A 22,368-nucleotide genomic window follows, 5' to 3' on the forward strand; every position below is an offset into this window, starting at 1 on the left:
GTAAATTAAGCAACCTCGAAAGGACTGGAAATAATAGAGGATAAAAGATTGATGAAAAACAAGGATTAAGATTTTCACTATGGACTACGTTTAATAACAAAATGGGGTGGATTTATCGGCCTCAAATTTTAGATATTACAATTTCTAACTATTAATTAAGAGGGTGTATTAATAACAAAATGGGGCGAATTTATCAGCCACAAATTTTAGATATTACAATTTCTAACTTTTTATTAAGAGGGTGTAGTTAAAACATAGAAGGTTCATAGGGAGTACTGCAAATAAGATAATGACATTTCTCTAATTTACAGTATTCCATCTAAATTTTTGAAATTATAACTCAAACCCTTCTTTTACATAATCTTGAATTGCCCTTTATTTTAGTAACTTGGCTATTTTCTGCGCAAGCAAAATGGGCTTGGCCAACATTTTATTTTTCTCCGATGAGATGCCAACAAGACTTCTTTGACCCAACAAAAATGAAGGTGCTAAGGTTCTGAATACAACTAACATTTTTGCAAAATGAGATCCTGCCTTGAGTCAAATTAGAGATGTTTGGCATGAGGATAGCTATCCCCTGCAAGTTTGCAACCATTTCTTGTTCTATTTTTAAGGGAAAAAATGCTGGCGAAGGGCATTTTCAAGATAATAACTAAGTAAAGGGACTTTGTTACAGAGGATTTCGTTGCAAAATGTTGATGGGAACCGCATAGAAAAACCCATTTTAAGCAGCTAGGCCACTTTAGTTCACAAAAAACCATGACCAAATATATGAAGAGCCCCACAAATAAAAGGCGGGTTCCATGATATCAACTATGACTCAAACTATTGGTTAGGCGCCTGCAACTTTCTGCTTCTTGGGCATCCTATATCCTCCAACAACACATGCGTGATCACGTTCGAAGGGCTCGAGCGTCACCTGTTCTGAAGGTTTGAACTGATCAGCTTGTAGTTTCTTCACTTCTTGAGCAAAAACAGCCTCGGCTGGTACAGTAGAATCAATGCAATTTGCCTGGAAAAAGAAGAAAGAAATGTTGAAGGCAAAAAACCATCGAATTTATATAAATATAGAATCAATACAGTTTGCCCGGAAAAGAGATAAAAGATTTGGGGTGCAACTTTTGTCAGGTTGGATTGAGCTTTGGCTAAAAAATGAACTGGAATCAACCCAACCCAGTCCCAATTTTATGGTAAAAGCTTAACCTGAATTCAGAAAAGTCGACCTGAGTTACAAGATAAGGATGAATGTTTTAAAAGGCTGGTTATTCATCAATTCTTAAGCATGCATAGACCCAAACACTGCACATAAGGGCACATTTATGACACAACTAGGAAGAGCTCCAAAATTGCTCATGTATCGAACTCTAGAGTATGCAAGGCACCATAAGTGCCTGCGTGGATCTGCAACGATCCAAACTAGCACACTTTTGTACCGCACATGAATTGATAAGGCCAACCATGCCTATGTATGCTAACCAAGTTCTGTTTACTAGTACCATTAAAAAATACACTTCTGTTTAATAGACTTAGCAACCTCCCATTGAATGCCCCGACACAATGCCATCAACTCTTGTTTGGCTTGACCAGCATCATTAGAAGGAGTGAAGGACCATAGAGACCAGGAAGGTCTGGTCCTTTTAACTACTATCATATAAGGGGTAGATATAAATTCCAAAGCAGCATACCTTAATAGATATCACAAAATGGCCTCCATTTTTCAAGAAATAGGAGGCATTCAAAGCTAAGATCCTTGCCTGCAGTAAAAAAAAGGGCAAAAAAGTGCTTATTAATGAACTCATGACACAGAGAACTACCACCTACCAAGAACAATCACACCATATAAACACAAAGAAAATGGGCAAGATTAACACTGCCAAATGTAAAAATCCACACAAACCACCCAAGTGCAGATACATGCATGCATATATCCTTCGACCGATGGCAAGAATGTAACACCAATGTGAGCTATTTAATGGTAATACAACACAATGCATTCCAAACAAAATACGGAATAATTAGATCCATTGGAACACCAAACAATATGAAAATAAAACAATTGAGAGACTCCATAGATATTCCTTCGAACCAAAAAGAGTATTTTAGTTGGACATGGGAATTGATGGAAGGATGGCCAAATAAGCATAGTGCTAGATGAGAGGAAGGTAACTTCAAATAATAGGAGGATACGCAACATCCGCATTCCAGTATCCCAAAAGGACAAGGATTAGAGAATGGCCATAAACTGAAATACTTGATGAGAATCAATGGAAGGTTCATATGCACAAATAGCATTTAACAAGTCCACAATCCTGCACTTTTTTTAGCTGATTCACTTTTTTTATTTAGCAGTTGGTGCGTTTTCCACACTAACAGAATAAAATATGATACAGTGAAGTAACATTTCTTTAGGTGTGTTACTCAAGATCGCCCTGAAATTGCAGTAGACAACACAAATTCAATTGGAATTCTAATAGAATATGGTTATAGTTATAGTTTGTATGAACTATGAACGTAGCCAGAAAAAATCACAGACCAACAAAAAATCGTGGACCACACTGGTTAATTGGAAAAAAAAAAAAACTACCCAATCAAGATGGATATAAGATCCCTAACCTCTAACTTATAGTGCGGAAGATCCATTGATGCCAGCTGAGAGAAGATAAACATACCTCCTAAATTATATCCATCATTTGTCAATGTTGAGAGCACCACAACAAAGGTAACACATAGCAAGATATAGCTACCTAACATCCAAAACCACATCTCAAGGCACTAGTAAGATATAGCAGTCGCCCCACAGGAAATGCATTACATCCAAACACATAAATATCTTGGGCTATTTAACATTATTTGAAAAAGAAAAAATTGCCACTATTTGAAAACGAAAGAGTAATTTCACGAGATTTATATCTTTTGACAGTTTTCACTATTTCAAAAATCTCCCCCAGAAACTCAATTCCAAAATGAAAAATTGAATTAATCCGAAGGGAAAAGTTTAAATTTAAAAATCTCCAAAAAAAATTCAAGAAATTCAAGAGTATTAATCATAAAGTGTAGGTTAGTAAAGCCATGTAAAAAGTAGAATCCACTTTTTATAAGCATGCATTGCCCGGTCCTTAGAAGCAGGAATCTTCTCTCTGGGAGCCGCTCCCTACTCGGAACCTTGATTTGGCGCTCCTTAGGAAGGAGCTTTCATAGAGCGAGATCCCGAAGAGATGGAAACCGCTCCCATGGCATTCCCAACCCGCTCCTATTATTCCATTAGCAACCCCCTCACCAACTTACTTAGATCAAACTCCTCTAACTGTTCAAAGTACTTCATTGGAGCAATCAAGGAGGCAAATCTCCAGAAGGCATGAGGAAAGAGGGCATGAAAATGAAGACGATTAGATATCACTACTTTTGATGTACTTCAATTTTGAAAGATTTATATGAAAATAGTTAAAAATTACTATTTTTTATGTACTTGAATTTTGAAAGACACGACGCTCCCAACCTTAGACTCTTCTAGACCCCGCCCTTCCCTGTCCCCGCACCCACTTCGTGCTTCTATGGTCTGGACACGTCAGGAACCTAAAATAGCTATATGTTTTTTTAATGGCCTGAAATAGCTATTTGTAAAAGATTAAAAATGTTCTTGTACTTCAGCATTATTTATATCCTGATATTATAGTTCTAAGGATAAGTTTCTCTATACCCTTCAGCTTTTATGAACTACACATATTTTCATTAGATAAAATATATGAAAAAAATGGAATAATAGAAAATGACAAATATACACCACTCGAGTTAGTTTTCAAAAAATCGCATGTCCCATAGCCACCTCCAGCGGCCAGACAAGACCAATGCTGAACAGAATCTCACCGTCAGCTGGAAGAAAGCCTAGCAAGTTGTCGAGAAAATGAAAATCAATCAAAAATAGAGGGTGCATCACGAGTGGAAACTTGAAACGCTTGCAAGGAGAAGCTAGTAAGACTCTGTCAGAATATAAATTTATAGTGAATAGCATCAGAAACTCGAACCTCATCATCTAGAATGTACTGAAGGGGAATCCGAGTAACTCATCACATGCTCAACATTCTTCGATATAGAGAGACAATGATAACTTTTTATTGAAATTATAACATGAAAATAAAGAAAGGGTTGCTTATATTTATTCAGACAATAGCAATGTATTGAAATCTACACCATAAAGAAAAGTTTCAGAATTATCTTGCTAAAAGAGGTCAGAACTTGGAACAAAAATTTAAGTCATTTTACACTAAGAACGTGAACTGAACCAATTAAAACGGAAACAAAAATAAAATAACATTTTGCATCAGAAACTCGGCCTTGCATCATCCATGATGTCCTGAAGGGGAATCCGAGTATTTCATCACATGCTTGATGTGAGAAACAAAACTTCAAGGCAGATTAAATTGTGAAAACCATATGGGGATCCCTCAAAGCATCAAGAATTTTATGAAATGAAGTAGAGGAATCAAATTTTGAATTGCAGTATCTTCTAGATCAAAGAACAAGACAACAAAATAAACTATGAAGGATAAAACATCAACTTAAATCTAAAGACGCGAACAAACTTGGAACATTTTTTTATCAAAATAGAACATAATAAGTAGAGAAAAATACTGAAATGAAGGCAACATAAGGAGACATAGCAGTTTATCAAATGAAATAAAAAAAGACAGGTCACAAAAATTTACAACTGAATGTTAAGAGCTTAGTTGAGTTGAGTTAATGTTAAGCGCTAGTTTTGAAACAAACACTGAGAAAAATTTAGAACCTACCTACAGATTCTCACAAGCATGAAAATCCCCAGACACACATGCATATGTATACTTATATACTATACATATGCATGTGTGTGTGTATAGACAGAGAGAGAGAGAGAGAGAGAGAGAGAGAGTTCAATTTAAAAGGTGTGGTTTGCCATTCAAACACACACACATAAACTGTGGTTTAATCCATTGATTCAAAGGTCGAAGAACCGAAAAAAAAAAAAAGGAGAAAAAACATGAAAACAGAAATAGTTCAGATTTCTAATATGCTTGTGAACACACTTGAAAGAGACAGACAGTCAAAGAAGCCAGGGCATAAAATTTAAAACATGATAACACCAAAGATCAAGAACTTAACAAAAGAAAAAACAACGATGCAAAAAATAAGCATATGGTACATTTGGTCATCACCAGGTTCGACGACGCAAAAAAAAAGAAGCACATGGTACATTTGGACATTACCAGGTTCACCACATATGACCTAATATTTGCTACATTATTTTCATAACACTTACAAGGAATAATTATCATATAAACAACATAAGCAACACAAGCCATGTAAACACACACCTGGTCCGGCTGAGCAACATCACTAAATATGACGTCGACCATGCCAACCAACATTCTGTATTTAGCAGGATGCCTAGCATCTTCAATGATGGGAATAACATTAGTCCGTTTCTTCGCCATGTTTACCAAATCCCTACCACTTCTATGAGAGAATTCCACCGCATAGACCATTCCCATCTATCAAAAGATGACAGCATAAGAATGAAATTCCTTGAAAATATAAAAAGCACAAGCATGTTCTCTTCAGAATTTTAAAAGAATATCACTCATACAAGAAATAAAATTCAGGTCAAGGCAACTTACAGGTCCGACGATATCAGAGACATGGGAGACAGTAGTTCCTGAAGCAGCTCCAAGGTAGAGGACCTTGGCTCCAGGGGTCTTCAATGAAAAAAAGTGGGGGCAAATATTTCAGCAAATATTGAGAAGAAAAAAAAAACTGCAATGGAAATAAAAAAAGATAGCTGATGGGGAGAAAAACGAGGTCCATGCTACAACCCTGGATTTAGATTTACTTAAAAGCACTGTTTGATGGAAAACAAACAAATCTATGACATGTTCTTCTTCCCAATAATTTTTTTTTTGAAATGGTAGTATAAAAAGGAATCAAGAAGTACTTCTTCTTCCCAATAATAACAATGATAAATAGGTTTTGTAACAGTTAAAATTGCTTATAAAAGAGCAGAGAACTTTGATATTTCCATAAGACCAAATCAGGTCTAAGTCAACAAAAATGTTAAAGTTATTGGGAAAAGAAATAAAGAAAATAAAAAATAATACTCACAATCCAGATATTATCGACACCACCAAGAATGGCAGCTGCCAACTTTGATCGAAAGGGGTTCCAGACCCTGTACTCGACCTTTGTCCCATCCTCATTCTGGAAAAATGAATTCATCAAGATATACAATCTGTTACTTGGTTACGATGACACAAAACAATAAAATGCATAAAAGCCATTCTTAGACAATACCACTTTTGCAAAATAATTTGAAAATCAGAATATGCTAAAATACAGCCACAGATGAGAGAAAAGATGGCAACATCTTGACTGAAAAATTACAATTTTCTGCAAACAAAAGCACCTGGCAAATGTAGTTTCAGAGATAAATACTTTGTGGTGCAGATTAATGACTAAAACAAACAAACATCTCCCTGCTTCTTAAACATAACTCACAGGGGCCATTCATGACCACAAAGCGCATCTGAGCAAAACCATAAACTGAAAATCTAAAATGTGCATGTGGTCTCAACAAGAATTTCAAAAGACAGAATTCCAAATCATAGGGAGGAACCTGGAACCATCGAAACTCATGTGCAGGAACAAGGATAAAACTGGATGTAGGTCGCACTTAATTTTACTTTGAGACCCATCAATAGTGGAATCTCTGTGGATGAAATGAGGAGTGAGAGCCATCTTATTTAACTTGATATGTGCAGCAGGATGTTGGGTACCTAACCAATACGCCAAAAGCTCTAAGAGCTAATGGAGCACGTTACGCTAGGCCCTTTAAACCTGACTCATACCATGCCGGGTCCCACCTAGTCCCATACCTAGGCAGGCCCCCCAATTAGGACAGTAACATACCACCACGCTTCCGCCCCACAACAGAAAAGCAACAAAAAAAAAGACAAGATAAAGAAAATGCAACAAAGGTTCACCGTTGTCAATCAAACCAGACCCTAAAACAATAACATATCAACATTAATATTTAAGCAATATTGGGTTGAGAAAACTGCACTTATCATTACCTACCAATCATGAAAAAGAAACCTAAAACCATTAAAACAAAAACCTTAGAGCGCAACCTCTTGCAGACAAGGCTCCCACTTCTCGAATTAAAAATGGGAGTAAATATTGTTTTACACCCATTTTACATCAAAAGAAACAAACCCGATGGAAAAATAAAAAAGAAAAGAAAAGAGAAACGCAACAAAACTTCATCATCTTCAATCAAACCCAGTGATGTTGGAGCATCCCCGCTCTCCGTTTCTTCCATGGTAACTATGACTTTGCATTAACAAGACGCTAAAACAATACCATTAACATCTAATACCAATGATAACTATAATAATGAAAGAACAATAATCCTGAAACACAGCTGAAAATGAACTGTTAATAATTTTTGGGGATCATCCTATGGAAATGATTTTTGGGTCATAACCGATTTGGATCATCCTATGGCGTACGCCATACAGTACCTTTTGAAAATACTGGACTATACGGGCTTACACCATGTAAAACCTTCATCTTCAACAGTCAAATCCAGAAACGAAAACAAAAACAATAACATCAAAAACGAGAGAGAGAGACATGGAATGTACTAACATCTAACACGAATGATAACTATAATAATGAAAGAACAACAATCCTAAAACACAGCTGAAAATGGAATGTAAATAATTTTTGGGGATCATCCTATGGAAATGATTTTTGGGTCATAACCCATTTGGATCATCCTATGGCGTAATCCATAAAGTACCTTTTGAAAATACTAGACTATACACAATGTAAAAAAAATCTCCATCTTCAACAATAAAATCCAGAAACAAAAACAAAAAAAATAACATCTAATACAGATCAATAAAGAGAAATCGAATGTTGTAATAAATGAATCAAACCTGTACAGAAATCCTCTTTTCGCCGTAAACGGATTCCCCAACAGCCATGTTCTTAGTAACAAGAGCATCTTCCTTCCCTTTAGCAACAAAAACCCCATCATGACGATGAGGCTCAATCACCACCTTACTCCCTCCTTTCATTCCAAACCCGCCACGCCCACCTCCACCTCCTCCTCTTCCTCTCCCACCACCACCACCTCTACCTCTCCCTCCTCCTCCTCCTCTTCCACCATCTCTTCCTCCTCCTCCGCCTCGCCCTCTCCCTCTGAATCCTCCATCACTACGACCTCTGAATCCTCCACCACCACCACGACCTCCACCACCTGAAAATCAAACATGGGTTAGAGAAATTTTGGTCAGATAAGAAGTTTGTTTGGGAAATTTTGGAAGGAGAATGGGAGAAATGAGTAAGAAACTGAATGGGGATAAATGGGTCAAGAGATTTTTACCTCTGGGCGGCCTCATTTTTCGCTGAAGGAGTGAGAGAGTAGTGAATGAGGTTTCTGAAGTTAGGGTTTTGAGAGGAGGGAGAGGTTGGGAGAGGTTTATAGTGGAGAGTTAGGGTTTTAGTAGATACGATGAGTTTTATAGTGCAGCGATTAGGGTTTTAGGTAGAGGTAATGAATGGTCTAGATCTTTGAAGAATGGGATATAATATAGTGTATTTTTGAAGAAAAAAAAAATCAGTTGGGCCCACTTGATTAGAAGATCCAGACTGCTCATTTGTTTGCCCATAAAATAAACTCTACTGAAAGATCTAAATCCTCCAATTAGCCCCCCCACATATGAGAGAGTTAAGATCATCGGATGGTGATGGTTTTCAGGCAAAGCATTATTTACATTGGGCCCTTCAAATGAACAGTTTGGATTTTGGAATAAGTTTTCTAATAAATGCGCGATATCAGGCTAAATACACCGTACCACCACGAAAATCATCTCCATTGGATGATCCTAACTCTTCAATCTATAGAGATTTCTATATGGCGCAGTTAAGGCCTGTTTGTTTAAGATTATGAAAACCGATTGTGAGTGCTACACCGATTATTGGACTCAATTTTAAAAAGAACTTTGAGTCCAATAATTCGTTTGACACTTACAATCGATTGTCATAATCCTAAACAAACAGGGCCTGATCTATCTATTAAAGGGTTAGGATCATGTGATGAGCTGATTTTTGGGGCAAAGTCTAGTAACATTATGGCCCAAACAAGGTGGACTTCAAGTATTTTTTGAAATATATGCTCACCTACTAACAGACGCAATATACACTGGGCCCACCTTACTTATGTGCATACATTATATAATGTGTATTTTTTAGAAAATTCATTGGCCCCCTTTGTTTGGAGATTCAAACCATCTATTTGTTGAGCTTCAACGTAAGTAGTCTGTGCCTCAAAAATCATCTCAAGTATCCTAACCCTCCGATCTACTATGAGGACACCATATATGAATCTCCATGGATGGAAGAGTTTGAATCATCCTAGGGAGATGCTTCTTGGGGCTAGGCCTATTTATATTGGGTTGCAACAGCTGTTAGTTTGGATCTTCGAACAAAGTAAGCCCAAGTGACTTTTTTTATAAAAAATATATATGTTTATGGTGTCCACTTTCTTCAAATTAAGATCTAAACCATTCATTGTTGGCCTCACCAACAGTTTGTGTTCAAAGATGGGTAGATAGATAGAGAGAGAGAATCATGGTTGTGAGAATAGAGTTTTTATACGGTTTAAGCCCATGTAGTCAAGTATTTTTTTAAAATTGGCCGTATGGCCCACCCCATAGGATGATCCAAACTGCCCATTTGATGAGCCAAAACATAAATAGGTTATGCTCCAAAAATCATTTCTAGAGGGTGATCCCAACCCCCCGAGCTATAGAGGTTGTGGCCCATCAAATGGACGGTTTGGATCATCCTATGGTAAAATCTTGGACTATACGAGCTTGTACCATGAAGAATCTTGTGAGGATACATATGGGTGGGGCCTACCTTGTTTAAAGATTTACATAAATCAATTGTTGGGCCTCACCAAGTCTTCATGTGGGAGAGAGAGAGTACCGATTGTACTCGCATCGTAGAAGTTGTGGGCCTTGTGGCTTCACAAAGGTAAAGGGGGTGAATATATCACTGCCCTTTTGAGATATATCCAATTCGTCGTGAGAAAAAAAGAAAATGCAATTGATATTGGCACTACCATATTTTAATAAGGGTAATGATTTTTGCGTTCCCGTGTTTTGATAAACATGTGCTCCACTTGTTTGTCGTGTAGTATTTAAAGGTATGTCAGAGGATATTACGGTTCTCAAAAAGCTCTTAAAACCCTTTAAATACTATACGACAAACAAGTGATCGCATGTTTATCAAAACATTGGAGCGATGTGATCAATTTAGAGATTTTCACTAATTCTTGGATGATTTACATTAAGCATAAGGAGTGTTTTTATAGAACACTCAAATGATAAACATAGCAAGAGAATAAGACAATGATGGAAAGACACTATCCTAATCCAACCAAAGGATCCAACAGTTGGATTTCACTAATCTTGAATGCTATTACGACGGTTAAGCATTCAAGATTGGGTTAAGATCTCACCGTTGGATCATCTTTGAGGTAGATTGGGTAAGTTGGCTAAATGAAGCAACTAGATAAATTAGACAATGGATAGAAGGGACAAACAAGAGTGATTAGAAAGTAGATTTGATTAGGTAGATTTAATTAAGATTCTTTCCCTTCATAGTTATCTTGATTTGATTCTATGCTTATCATGTAAGTGCTCTATATAAGCACACAGTGATCCTCGTGTAATAGCATTCAAGATTAGTGACATCTCATAAATTTATCACGCTGAAATCATTTCCCTTTAATAATTGTCAGCTTGTCTTTTCCATGTTAATTGGCTTCAGGGCTTATGAGAAAGGTCATGTCTACTCTTTCTTCTTTGTTTCTTTCGAACAAGTTGGTCGTCTGATGTTAGAGATGCAGATTTCTCTCATGTTTGAATCTTTTTCATTTCTAGAGGGTGGTGGTAACAATAGGCATTTTAGTTGAATGGATGGTATTTTGTTCCTCCATGGCGCAAACAATTCTCTATCTAACTAGATTTTGGTTGTATCTATGTTCTACCTGGGACACTCCCCATGATTTAAATTTATCATTCGTAAAAAAAAATGGAGGAATCTTTACTTTTAATTCATAATTTCCGAAGCTTTGCTGGGTTTATTTTTTTAATTAGGGAGAAACTAACACCACAATAAACAGCTAAGAACAAAGTTCTTGTGTGCTCAAGCACTGATGCTGAACATGAATGAAGAGAGGAATAGAAAAGCACATGAAACGCAGCCTACTAATGGGCCTTTTTGGCTTTACTTGTAGCAGGAATTGCATGCAATCATATTCAAAACATAGAAGACAGATCAGGGATTACAAGCAAAAATCACTGAATCGATGGATATGTGAACAATATAATATTCAACAGTGTGCTGTCTAAGAACTAGTCTTCTTTTCAAGGAAATCATTAGGCTGAAACTCATTCAAAAGAGAGAGTGAACATTAACATTTTGCAAAACATTTTAGATTGATCATTATGCTCTACCAGCCACTATGGGCTGCACACAATTGACACCATCTCATATTCCTTACAACAGGTAGAACAATAACTGCTCACACAAACAAAAACATGCATAAAGAATTTAGCCATATGGATTGTCAAATCATATGGGTGAACTATGGTATTAATCAGCAGAGTTTTCTGCTTGAATCAAGGTAAGTCCTGGTTCATGGATAATTTTGAGGTTAAATGGGACTGTTCTCTTGTAAATAAACACCCGGTGGCGATCTCGTTCGTACATAATCAGGGCATTTGCCGAAACATACCTATTTAATTTTGCTAATACACTACAACCAAACGCCCATTCAATGGTGTTTGACGGAAAAAAAAAAAGCACTTTCAATGGCAACCAAACGGAACCCAAATGCCCAAATGCTTCTACATTCTTATTCACTAAATACTTAAAAATTCTTGGGTTTTCTCCAATATAGTTGTGTTTCAGTATCGTTACATTTTGGATCTTGTAGCAGTTCGAAAAAAATTTGTGTGACGATTCATCCCTGGAGTTGAATACCTCATAGCCTACCACCTTTCTTTTTCAAGTTTGAGCTTGTAAAATTGAAGCTTGTGCTATGCTGCCCTTCCGTTGTTCAAGAGAAAGTGAGGACTTTCTTTTAGCTACCGGCCCAAACAAAAGAGATTAGAAGATAGCCAGCAGAGATTCTCCGAAAACTGAACGTTAAATTTATCAAAATCACAAGGGTCGTTGGCTCGTTGCCAAGAATCATGGGGGTTGAACAACCCAAATCATCTGAATTAAGGTAGTTTGAGAACCAGAAACTATTAGCCATACAACGCAAATTCAGTTTCCTGAAAAGTATAGGATCTCATTCAAATATATAAATCTGGATCCTTACAAAATACAAAATGTCGTTTGAACAATGTAAAATCCATTACAGGAAGAAATTTCAATGTTTTAAGCTTTCAAAGAATTCAAAGTTCAAGTAAAAGATAAATTAGCAGATCCAAACACAGGAGAATTATCAGCTTCCTTTTGAAATTGTGGGCCCCACTATTGTATATTCCTCTCAAGTGTTTCTTGGGGGCTGTTTGAATCCAAGGAAAACAATTTATGGAAAAGAAAATTTTCACAAAGAAATATTCCACGGAAAAAAAATCCAGGGTCTAGTCAATTTGTCCTTGAAAATAGGGAAATGTTTTTATTTTGAAAAATAATTTTACATCGAAAATAAGTTTCACCAAAAGCTGAAAAAATCATTTTCAATTGAAAAATTTTGTTTGAAAAAAATATTGCCATACATCCAAACAGCCCCTTAAGAGTGCCACTTACCAAACGCTTTAAGATCATTTCCATGTACATTTTTGGACATGGCAGAAATGGTGCTCAGAAACACCGGCTTTCTCTCAGGAGCTAAGTCATGTTTTCTTCTTGCTTGTGACCCACCCATCTGTGTAACGTGGGCCAGGTATTTAGGACTATTAATCTAGTGAGCCACCTCCAAGGGAGTAACCCAAACTCGGTCCAAAAATTAGGATTATTTTGAGCATCTATGGAAAGATGAGCAATGTTACTTGTAGTTGTAGGACATGATAGTGGGCAGAGATATTGGCCAACTTTGATGTCTCTCGCTGGCCTGTTCAGTTCTTGCCCTGCTCTTCGCTTTCTTCTCCGCAAGCCCTTGATTCTTCTGTTTAAAGAAAAATTAAATGGGTTGATATCTTATAAAATGTTATATGGTATCATGGATAAGCAGTTCTTATGATGCAGGTCTCTGAAGTCTGAACTAAGGGTGCAACTTGGGTTGGGTTGAGCTTATGCTGATAAATGAATTGGAATAAACACGAACCCGACCTGATTTTATGGTAAAAGCTCAACCCAAATTCCCAAAAAATTGACTGAGTTGCACCCATACTCTGAACATGAAATGGGCACGCTTTCTTGGACTGTATACCTGCTCTGAGGAGTGGATTGATCCCAATTCCCAAGTGTTGCAGTGCTCGAAATAGTGCTTTGCGAATTGCTCTAATTTGGCCTGAAATGTCAAGGTACATAGAAGTTTTTTACCAAAAGAAAACAAAAAAAAAATGAAATGGGCACCACTAAGGTATGAAAGAGTAGTAATTAAGAAAAGAGATAAACTGGATGAGACCTTGGAAAAATATTGTGTTTGTCCAGGAAAACATCACCAAATGATACTTACAGATGAGAGTACCTCCCCTTACAAAGCAATTGACATCCCAAAGACCAAAATTCTTTGTTTCAACAAATGGTCCAAGGATTATAGCGCGATGATTGAAAATTGGGAAATAGACATCAAACTTCTGTTCATTGACGATAAATTTTCCATCACCAGGTTGAATCCAGACATGAGCTACACTGCGTTTCCTTTTTGCTTTTGCATAAGCTCTAACCCTTTCATCAAGCTGTATCAGCCGTGTTTTAGCAATTTCCTCCTCTTTCTTGGGTTCCATTTCAGCTCTGGTGGATTTTATCTCATTTTCATCTGAGCGCATGTCATCAATCTCTCCCACAGGGGGCAATCCTTCGGAACCTTTCAAGTCCTTTAGGGCAATCAAACTGTCTGCCGTTGCCTCCGTTGTTTCTGATTCTGCATTTAGGTCTCCTGAAATACGATTTGGATTAGAGCAAAGATTAAAAAGAACAATTCAGTTAGGATATGTCCACTATTGTGCTAGCTATTATCCACAACCACTTACAGAAGCACACATATGTTTCCTTCATATTAGCAACGTGTTTCCTATGGAAAGATGGGTTCCAACTTCCAACTGAAAGCAAATTCTAAAAGAATTTTATTGGTTTTGTAGAAGTTAAAGAGATTACATATTTACATGCATAGTGGAAATCGAAAATCCTCTTTAAAAGTAGAGATGAGAGGATATAACAACCAGAACTCATATGCTCATTTGAAAATTAACAGATCCAAAGAAGGGCATGATAATTATGAGGCAAGAAATAGTGTTCAATTTCTTGATCTTTGCCAGAAAGAAATTGAGTGACATAATTATTTGATTGGAAGTTGAGATGAAACAATAAAGAGAGAATTTATCATATTGCCAGTAGAAAAATTGAACTAGATTATATATAACATGGAAATGTAGCTGAACAATGGCAGCTAAAACTGTCTGAGTCACATGCTATACCAAAAAGAGAATTTTTATCCTTTTTTTTTAAAATGGTCAGCGAATTTTTTGTCATATTGAGATAAATTTGGGGTGGAAAAGGAGAGGGTTCAGAAAGAGAGAGAGATCAAGATCTAGATACCTCGCAAATAGTTAAGATGATGTAACTCTACAAGGAGACTTCCAACTACTAATCCATACGATGGCACTAATGTAACCCTACAAGGAGACTTCCAAGTACTAATCCATACAATGGCACTATGACTATGAAAATCAATTGAGCCTCCAAAAGAACCAATGACTAATAATATGTATGGATTGTTAAGATTGTGAAATCAACTGGACTTTTGTGTAATCCAAGGTAGGACCTAGCAATCTAAAAGAGAGGCCCCAATATGTAATAGTGCATGTACCTCATTGTATCACAATGCCATCACGGTCGACTCTAGCATTTCCTCAGCTTGTTAAAATGTCTTATTTTTTTATTTTTTGATGACATAGGGTATCCCCACCCCAATTATTTAGCGCGGGACTATTCCCTACGGATGTGCGCAGTCACCCGTAAACCACGCGCATCGGGTAAGCCTGGGGGATTTGAATTCGCGTCACTGAGGAGCATACCCATGACTTTAAGCCAACGAGCCACACCCGTACGGGTTTTGTTAAAATGTTATTAGATGTTCCAAAAGCATCTCCTGTGGGCAACCCAAACTATTTTTCACATTAAGTGCAATTATTTGATGATTGGACCATCGATCCAATGGATGCCAATGTGGATGATACTAGAATCAAAAGGATACACCAAGTACACAACCCTATATGTCTGATCAGAGCCTTCATGATTTTTTGTTCTAACTTTTTGCCTGCAAGCCCCAAATCAAATGGCTAGGATCATCTGATTAGTGTGATTTTTGCATTGGGACACACCGCGTACTCAAATTTTATAGAACATGCTTTTCTAGTAGGACATGATGAACAGGCTTCAGTCCATTGCGACAAATATAGTTCTTGGGAACTTCTCATCAAACCAGGATTTTCTGCAGAAACACTTTGAAAAGATAATCCAGCAACACTGAACACTGCCTTCTGCTGAATTAGTTTCAGCTCATAGTAGAACGGAAGTGTCCTCGTTCAGTTCATAGCAGAACTAATTCACTTCTGAATGGATTAATCCTCCAAGCCTTGTCTTCATTTCAGATCTTCTGCTCATGACTAATTTACAGTTCAATTCAGCAAGAATTAACTGTAAATGTTAGCTTGGAGTTCAAAATAGAGCTGAACTCTCCATGTTCAAATTGTTGTAGCAGCAGGACATCTGAAGGTCCACGGTTTGGGTGGAAGGGAACTGATTTCAAATCCAGCAAGTTCTCCGATTCTAGTTCAGTTAGAACTGAATTGAATCTCGTTCTTCAGGTCAGAATGTCATTCCCAAAGACAATGTTTTAAGTTTCAGTTTCGGTTTCAGTCGGCACGAAACCGGAAACATTTCGTTTTTGGTAGAGATCTTGTAAAATCATGAAAATGTACAGAAACGTATGCAAATGATGAATTTTTAAGATAAAACCTTGGGAAATGCTAGAATAAGCGCACAATAATACTTAGAAACCATTACATAAGCAAGAAAGTCATTCATGATGGCTAAATCACATCGAACACAGTAAGATGCGTTGTCGCACATGTCCATAACAGTAAAGTCAATAAAGAAGTACAATGTAATGAAGTATAAGAAAGTACAATGATCAATCTCCCCTCCAAGAACCCCGACTCTATAGCTCATAGAGTTACGAGGTATTATTGGTTCCATGTCTGGCATCCCGTGCATAAGATAGAGTTACTTTGCTGTGCAGTTCAATGATATTGCCTACCAAATGTCTTTCTTTACGTTAATGAAATGAAATGCAAATCATAACATCTTTCCATTTTTGTCATTTTGACCATTTCGGTCGATATTTCAGAAATTTTGACGGAAATAATGGCATGGAAGGAATTCATTGAGATTTAGTTTCAGTGGGGTTCGGAACAGAAACTTTTTGGTCGTTTTGGGGAAATTTCCGGAAAATTAAAAACCATGCCCGCAGAGAGCCTGAAGTTCCAATCAACAACAAGAACTGTCGAGGAACGGAGATCTGAACTCATTTCAGTAATTTAGATTAGAAGTGGTAAATGATGCTTAACACAAATTGAAATTGCAGAAACTAAAATGGTCTATATGCGATAGATAAGTTCTGAACTGAACTTCATAGTGGAGAACTAAGATAGCGACTTGGAACCAGTTGTGATATCCAAATCTTTGAGCAACTGCAGATCTTATCAGACCTGAACCTGTAGATCAGAAATTTCAGAGAACTCATAGTGACAGAAACTTGGTTTCACATTAAGCTTGACGTCAGAAAAAAAAACTATATATAATCGAAAGTTGCAGATCAGGAAAACTAGGACTATTATAGCAACCAGATCTGAATTGAGAAACCAGATCTGATCTAACTATAAAGTTCTGTTTCTTTAATAGTTCAAAACTGAACTTATCACTACTATTCTTCTTCTTCTTCTTCTTCTTAGATTGATTCGATCAATGAACTGCAAGGACCTTACACAAGCTGTAATGAATTACAAGGGATAGATCTTGATTGCAACAGAAATTTAAGACTGAATTAGTAAAGAAACTTGACTGATTACATTCAAACCGAGATAGAAAATTTGCACTAGACAAGTTAAAGAAGAAAAGAATGGAATTGGAGATCGCTTATTCCAAGGATCCTCCAATCTTTCATCCATGGAGTGAAGCTCTTCTCCAAGAGCTCTCAACTCTCCAAACTCTCCCAAACTCACCAAGTTTTCTCAAATCCAAAAGCTGACCTGAAAATTACAGTACCACACGTATTTATAGGTGAGCTTTCATGCTTTAAGTTGGTGACAACTCATGGCCAGCTGTCATGACAGCTAAGTGCCGCCTAACACTTGATGAGAATGCTATATGGACCATTGTTTAAAAATGCGGATGTGACGGAACGCGGCCAAGAAAAATCCTTGTCGACTGGGCGCGGACGCGGCCAAGAACGCAATTGATGCGCAGAAGTAAGAGCCCTTCTGTTTGGACTTCGATGGGCCTTTGAACATGATGTAACACACCTTATTGTGGAAGGGGACTCTGCGAATGCAATTAGTTGGGCATCAAATGCCTCAAGGGGTCCGTGGAGGATTCAGGGGTTAATTGCAGAAATATTGGATCTAATACGAAAATTGGAGCCCAGGATTGAACATCGAAGGAGATCGGCTATTGAGGCAGCGGATACCTTAGCAAAAGGAGGAGTGCTTAGGGACCATATGCTGGTTATTGCTTCTTAAACTATCTACTGTCAAAGTTTTTGTAATTGTACTCATTCCCTTTCGGTGTACTAGGGCATGGAACATCTTGTCCCTATTTTAATCATTAATGAAATTATCATTTTTCAAAAAAAAAAAAACTCGGGGGAGTCAAAGGAGTTTTTATTGACTCTGTGGGGCAAAACGCGAAATGTGGATGTGACGCAACGCGCGGCCAAGGTAAAAGGGAATCGACTCAGGCGAGTTCCGGGTCCACTCCATTCCACCTAGTGCATGCTATGGTGTCCCATGGGTTCTACCTTAAGTCTTGTTCATCTTCAATCATGTTGGGAATCTTAAGAGTCTTTGTGTGTTCTTAAAGCCTTTTACTCTTTCCCCCACTTTATTCCACAACCTACGCTCTATTCTTTGCCCACGAACTCATCAGCCGATATCTTTGTCTATATCACATTCCTCCACAAGCCAAATTACAATAACATGAGGCATACCCTCACTTGTCAGACTTTAATTTACGACCACCTTCTCGTCTTCATTTGCATGTGCCAACCACTAATAATATAAGCCTCCACTCACAAATGTTTAATCAAATGTGTTTAACACTTTAACTTTGCTTCCATCTCCCCAAATTCCAAAAATAAACAAATAAAAAAGTCTACCAATGTTATGAACCCAGGTTAAAGAAGCTCCTCATCACTTGCAATTTTTTATTCCATGCGGCTGTCAACCTGATTCTGTAATTTGTGACTTTTTTTAAACCCAGCATTTAACTAAGAACCCGCGCAGGCACCTAGAATTTACTGATAGGAGTTAAAACTTGAGGACTTTCAGCCTTGTCAATACAGCAAATCTCAGTGAGATTAAGGCACACGGTTACAACAATGCAATCAGAGGGAGTCTCTCTAATCATCTATGTTTTAGACATTCCGCTGGATGTTGGGTAGGCCGAATTTATCGCATCTGACATTACCTCTGGCCTCTTTAGGAAGGTCCTCCCAAGAGAATAAAATTCTGTTGGTTTGGTTATTACATGCCTCAATGGCAAAGGCGTCCGCTACCTTATTTCTTCTCCTGCATTGGTGAGATATCATCGACGCCATTTCATTGCAAAGGCTATGATTTTCTTGCCATTGGTAGAAAATACTCCACGGACATTGCCCTTTAGATATTAAGGGATCCGCTAGGGCCTGCCAATCTGTCCCTTGGAAGCTTTTCTTTCTTTTCTTTCTTTCTTTTATTTGAATGCCAAAGATTTTATAAAAAAGGGAGGGAAAGAAGAAGTAGCAAAATACAACACAACCCCCCAATGTATTATCCTACAAACAAAGGAAAAAATTCTGGAAATACAATACAGATATAAAAAATCACAAGACAATATGTATTTATCTTTCAAAAAAAAAAAAAAAACGTATTGATCCTGATAACATTACAGATATGTGCAATAAAGTACTGAAAATGCAAATCAAAAATATTAAATTTACAAGAAAAATAATGTAACAGTCCTAATTGGGGGCCTGCCGTGGGACTAGGTGGGACCCAGCCTGGTATGAAACATGTTTAGAAGGCCTAGCCTAACACGTTCTATGGGGCATTTGGTGTATTCATTAGATACCTAACATTTGGTAAAAAGCAATCATCATGTCAAGTGTTAGTCACAGAAGGCATGACGAGGACTACCTGGAAAGGGCTACATGGTAAAAAAGTGTAGTGAAAGCCGTCTGAGTGAAGTCACCACAGGTGGGCGGATGCAGAAGCGTGGTGACTGATGAAATGTTATGGTCCTAAGTGTATGTCGGTGCCTGCCTAAGTATGGGATTAGGTGGGACGCATCCTAGTATACACAAGTTTAAAGGGCTAAGCCTCACACATTCCATCAGCTCTAGATCTTTTGGCATATTGATTAGTTACCTAACACATATACATGTCACCAAACTCGCTCAATCCCATCTTACCTTCCAGGAAAAAAACGAGACATATAAGCCCACATAGGAATACACATTGTTTTTTCAGTATCACTCATCAAGAATTCGAATAAATTAATATGCATAGTCCCAATCAAAGAAATTTATTCCATAATACAAGCAAATGCAGTATTTGAGTATTTCCCAATGTTCAATGAAACATAAATTGAGAAAACATAGTATGAAAAAAGAAAATTAGTGAACAAATTAAAACAATACCAGAAAGCTCCCCTTCTATCTCCATCTCTAAATCCACATCCCCCACATTTGATATTCCCGCACCCCTCTCATTCGATCTAAACTCCTTATCCTTTGACCGTACTTCATCATCTCCGTCCGATCCGAAAACGGAATCTGCACCGTCGGTTTCGTTATCGGGGGAGAAGTTCCAGGACCGATTAATGGAGGGGTCTAAGCTGTTCTTCTGACTGTTCGAGAAGCTTCTAGAAGATTCGAGAACGAATATGAGATTAGGGTTTGGGTGAGAGAGAATGGGAGATGAGATTGTGGAGTTTGAAGAAGAGATTAGGGTTAGGAAACGGAGATGGGAAGGACGGGACATGAGGCGAGAGAGCATAGTTGAGGCAACAGAACCATGGGACGAAATTTTAGGGTTTGAACTTGGAAAGAGAGAAATTGAGAATAGGGTTTAAGGTTGAAGGGACAAATGTGGGAAACGTTGATGGGGTCCACATGCGTGCTTAGTATGATCCTAGCCGTTACATCCGGTGGGTCCTGGCTTTTGACTGATCTAAACCATCCATGTGAGAGGCCTTGCTTTGGATCTCATATCGCATGAATATCACGCCAATCATGTCAAGGGTGCAACTTGGATCGGGTTCAACCCCCATTTTGGTTCGGGTTGGGTTGGGTTGGGTTAGGATTGAGACCTTTCGCAACCCTACCCGACCTCCATCCTCTAATTTTTTCTTAATTCCCTTTGGGTTTGTATATTTTTTTGTTTGGCCCTAGGTCCCGGATCCAACCCGAGTTAACCCGACCCAATTTTAGGTTAGATGGGTTGGGTTAGGGTTGACCATCCTCAACTAGAGGCTTGGGTTGGGTTAGGGTTGAGGGAATGCTGTCTTGGGTTGGGTTAGGGTTGGCCTCAACCCGACCCAAGTTGTTGTTAGGAGGATTTTACCTAGGCAAGACCGATGTGCGTAGTGGAATTAGGAACCTAAAAATCGCATAAAGTAATTTTTTTTACCAATCTTGCCCGTTAACCGATGAACCTAGGGTCTGGATGATATAATGGTGATTAAAATAAATATATGATGAAGAAAATATACGCTAGAAATAATTTGATCTTCTACTTGATCTACTCCTCAAACGACCACAATCGTTCTCAACAGCGTAAACTTGCAAGTCGAACCGGTGGATTCCTTCCGATAGCTCAAAGAAAATTAGAACAACTTTTGTTCTACTATATGTACTGGATCGGTACCTAAGAGGAAAAAAACAAAAAATTCATGGAGCTTTTTATGTTCTTAGAGAGCTACAGCTATAAGATGAGAGATAAAGAGAGAATATAGAGAAAGAGAGAGTAGATTGATTTTTCTCTTTTGGAATTGATGGTGAACGAATTTTGCAAGTCAAGATCAGATAAAAAAAACGTCCCATATACATATTTATAATATGTAGAGTTTTGGTTTTTCAAATCTCTAAAATTCTCAAACTAGTTTTATTATTTTAGCAAACTAGTTTCAAAAAGTGTCCAAATACAATTAACCTAAAGAGGAGAGTTGAGTTGGACGAATTTTGGAGATGTGTAGGATTTTTTTATCCTATTAAATCTGGTCTTGAGTTTTAGTTTTACTCAATCAAGTTCTAACTTTCTAAGACTCTAAGAGCCCCATTGCGGCCTTGCTCGGTAGTCATACTATGGTCGCATTAGGTAAGTGGCCCCCACTAGGACATTACCTTGAAGATGACCGCCCGATCATCCAAATACCCCTAATCACATCTTATTTGTACATCCTACTTCCAATCCTCACTTACCGGGCTAGGTCTTACAAGAGGTGGACATTTACTATCCCATAGGCCCACCCAAGGCATACCTTCCAATCTACAAGTGGGTCCGGAAATGCATTTGCAAATTCCTTTGAAAAATAACCAATTATTTTCTAAATTTTTTTGATAAACACTCTATCAAATCGCCTGGCAAGGCTAATTTAAAGGCCTGTGCTGGTATTGAAACTATAAGTGACTTTCCTCTATAAGAGGTGGAGGATTTCATGTCTAGTATCCCAGTTGACCTTGTGGGTTACCTTATGACCTAATACTACCTTCAGGTGATCTAAAGTTAGAACCACAGTTAGGTAGACCAAAGCCACATAGCGAGCCCATAGACCAATATGACCCCTCAAGTCTAAGGACATATAAAGGGTTCTGTCTGGGTAGAATAG

The 22,368-nt window shown here is 37.7% G+C and overlaps 2 protein-coding genes and 2 non-coding genes across 9 annotated transcripts; all 4 read right to left on the minus strand.

The window, feature by feature from the left end:
- Positions 1–637: 637 nt before the first annotated feature.
- On the minus strand, positions 638–8,572 carry LOC143859304 (rRNA 2'-O-methyltransferase fibrillarin 1-like). The gene is made up of 7 exons (XM_077370029.1): positions 8,420–8,572; positions 7,971–8,293; positions 6,133–6,228; positions 5,652–5,729; positions 5,349–5,525; positions 1,686–1,754; positions 638–1,012 (listed from the first exon to the last, which is right to left on the minus strand). Exons 1-7 carry the CDS (start codon positions 8,433–8,435, stop codon positions 833–835), a joined length of 939 nt encoding a protein of 312 aa, XP_077226144.1. The 5' UTR covers positions 8,436–8,572; the 3' UTR covers positions 638–832.
- On the minus strand, positions 4,005–4,074 carry LOC143859487 (small nucleolar RNA snoR60). Its single transcript, XR_013239268.1, has one exon. It is a non-coding gene; the product is annotated as a small nucleolar RNA snoR60 (small nucleolar RNA).
- LOC143859486 (small nucleolar RNA snoR60) lies at positions 4,315–4,385 on the minus strand. The gene has a single exon (XR_013239267.1). It is a non-coding gene; the product is annotated as a small nucleolar RNA snoR60 (small nucleolar RNA).
- Positions 8,573–11,747: 3,175 nt separating the features above from the next.
- Positions 11,748–20,694, minus strand: LOC143859239 (small ribosomal subunit protein uS9m-like). 6 transcript variants are annotated; one of them, XR_013239205.1, is made up of 6 exons: positions 20,180–20,694; positions 13,739–14,161; positions 13,490–13,570; positions 13,110–13,225; positions 12,271–12,327; positions 11,748–12,166 (listed from the first exon to the last, which is right to left on the minus strand). XR_013239205.1 is itself a non-coding variant. In XM_077369942.1 (4 exons), the coding sequence occupies exons 1-4, from the start codon at positions 20,535–20,537 to the stop codon at positions 13,176–13,178; spliced, it is 912 nt and encodes a 303-aa protein (XP_077226057.1). In that variant the 5' UTR covers positions 20,538–20,693; the 3' UTR covers positions 12,390–13,175. The 6 variants fall into 6 exon arrangements, 1 of the variants encoding a protein (XP_077226057.1); XR_013239206.1 differs by lacking the exon at positions 12,271–12,327 and having other exon boundaries at positions 11,749–12,194; XR_013239203.1 differs by lacking the exon at positions 12,271–12,327 and having other exon boundaries at positions 11,749–12,194; positions 12,868–13,225; positions 20,180–20,693.
- Between the last annotated feature and the right edge of the window lie 1,674 nt (positions 20,695–22,368).

The sequence above is a fragment of the Tasmannia lanceolata genome, unplaced genomic scaffold (assembly GCF_043159265.1).
Source record: "Tasmannia lanceolata isolate RefF3 unplaced genomic scaffold, GAP_Taslan_0.1 ptg000029l, whole genome shotgun sequence".
In the NCBI taxonomy this organism is placed as follows: Eukaryota; Viridiplantae; Streptophyta; class Magnoliopsida; order Canellales; family Winteraceae; genus Tasmannia; species Tasmannia lanceolata.

Bases quoted from the DNA above. Each gene is read 5' to 3' on its own strand.
- LOC143859239 (XM_077369942.1), bottom strand. From the start codon at position 20,537: ATGCTCTCTCGCCTCATGTCCCGTCCTTCCCATCTCCGTTTCCTAACC. The intron at 14,162-20,179 runs GTATTGTTTTAA...ATCGTATTTCAG, and splicing joins GATAGAAGGGGAGCTTTCTG to GAGACCTAAATGCAGAATCA. The intron at 13,571-13,738 runs GTAAGTATCATT...TTGACATTTCAG, and splicing joins AAGGGGAGGTACTCTCATCT to GCCAAATTAGAGCAATTCGC.
- LOC143859304 (XM_077370029.1), bottom strand. The intron at 1,755-5,348 runs GTGTGTGTTTAC...TTTTTACTGCAG, and splicing joins ATGTTGCTCAGCCGGACCAG to GCAAGGATCTTAGCTTTGAA. The intron at 1,013-1,685 runs GTATGCTGCTTT...TTCTTTTTCCAG, and splicing joins ATTTTGTGATATCTATTAAG to GCAAATTGCATTGATTCTAC.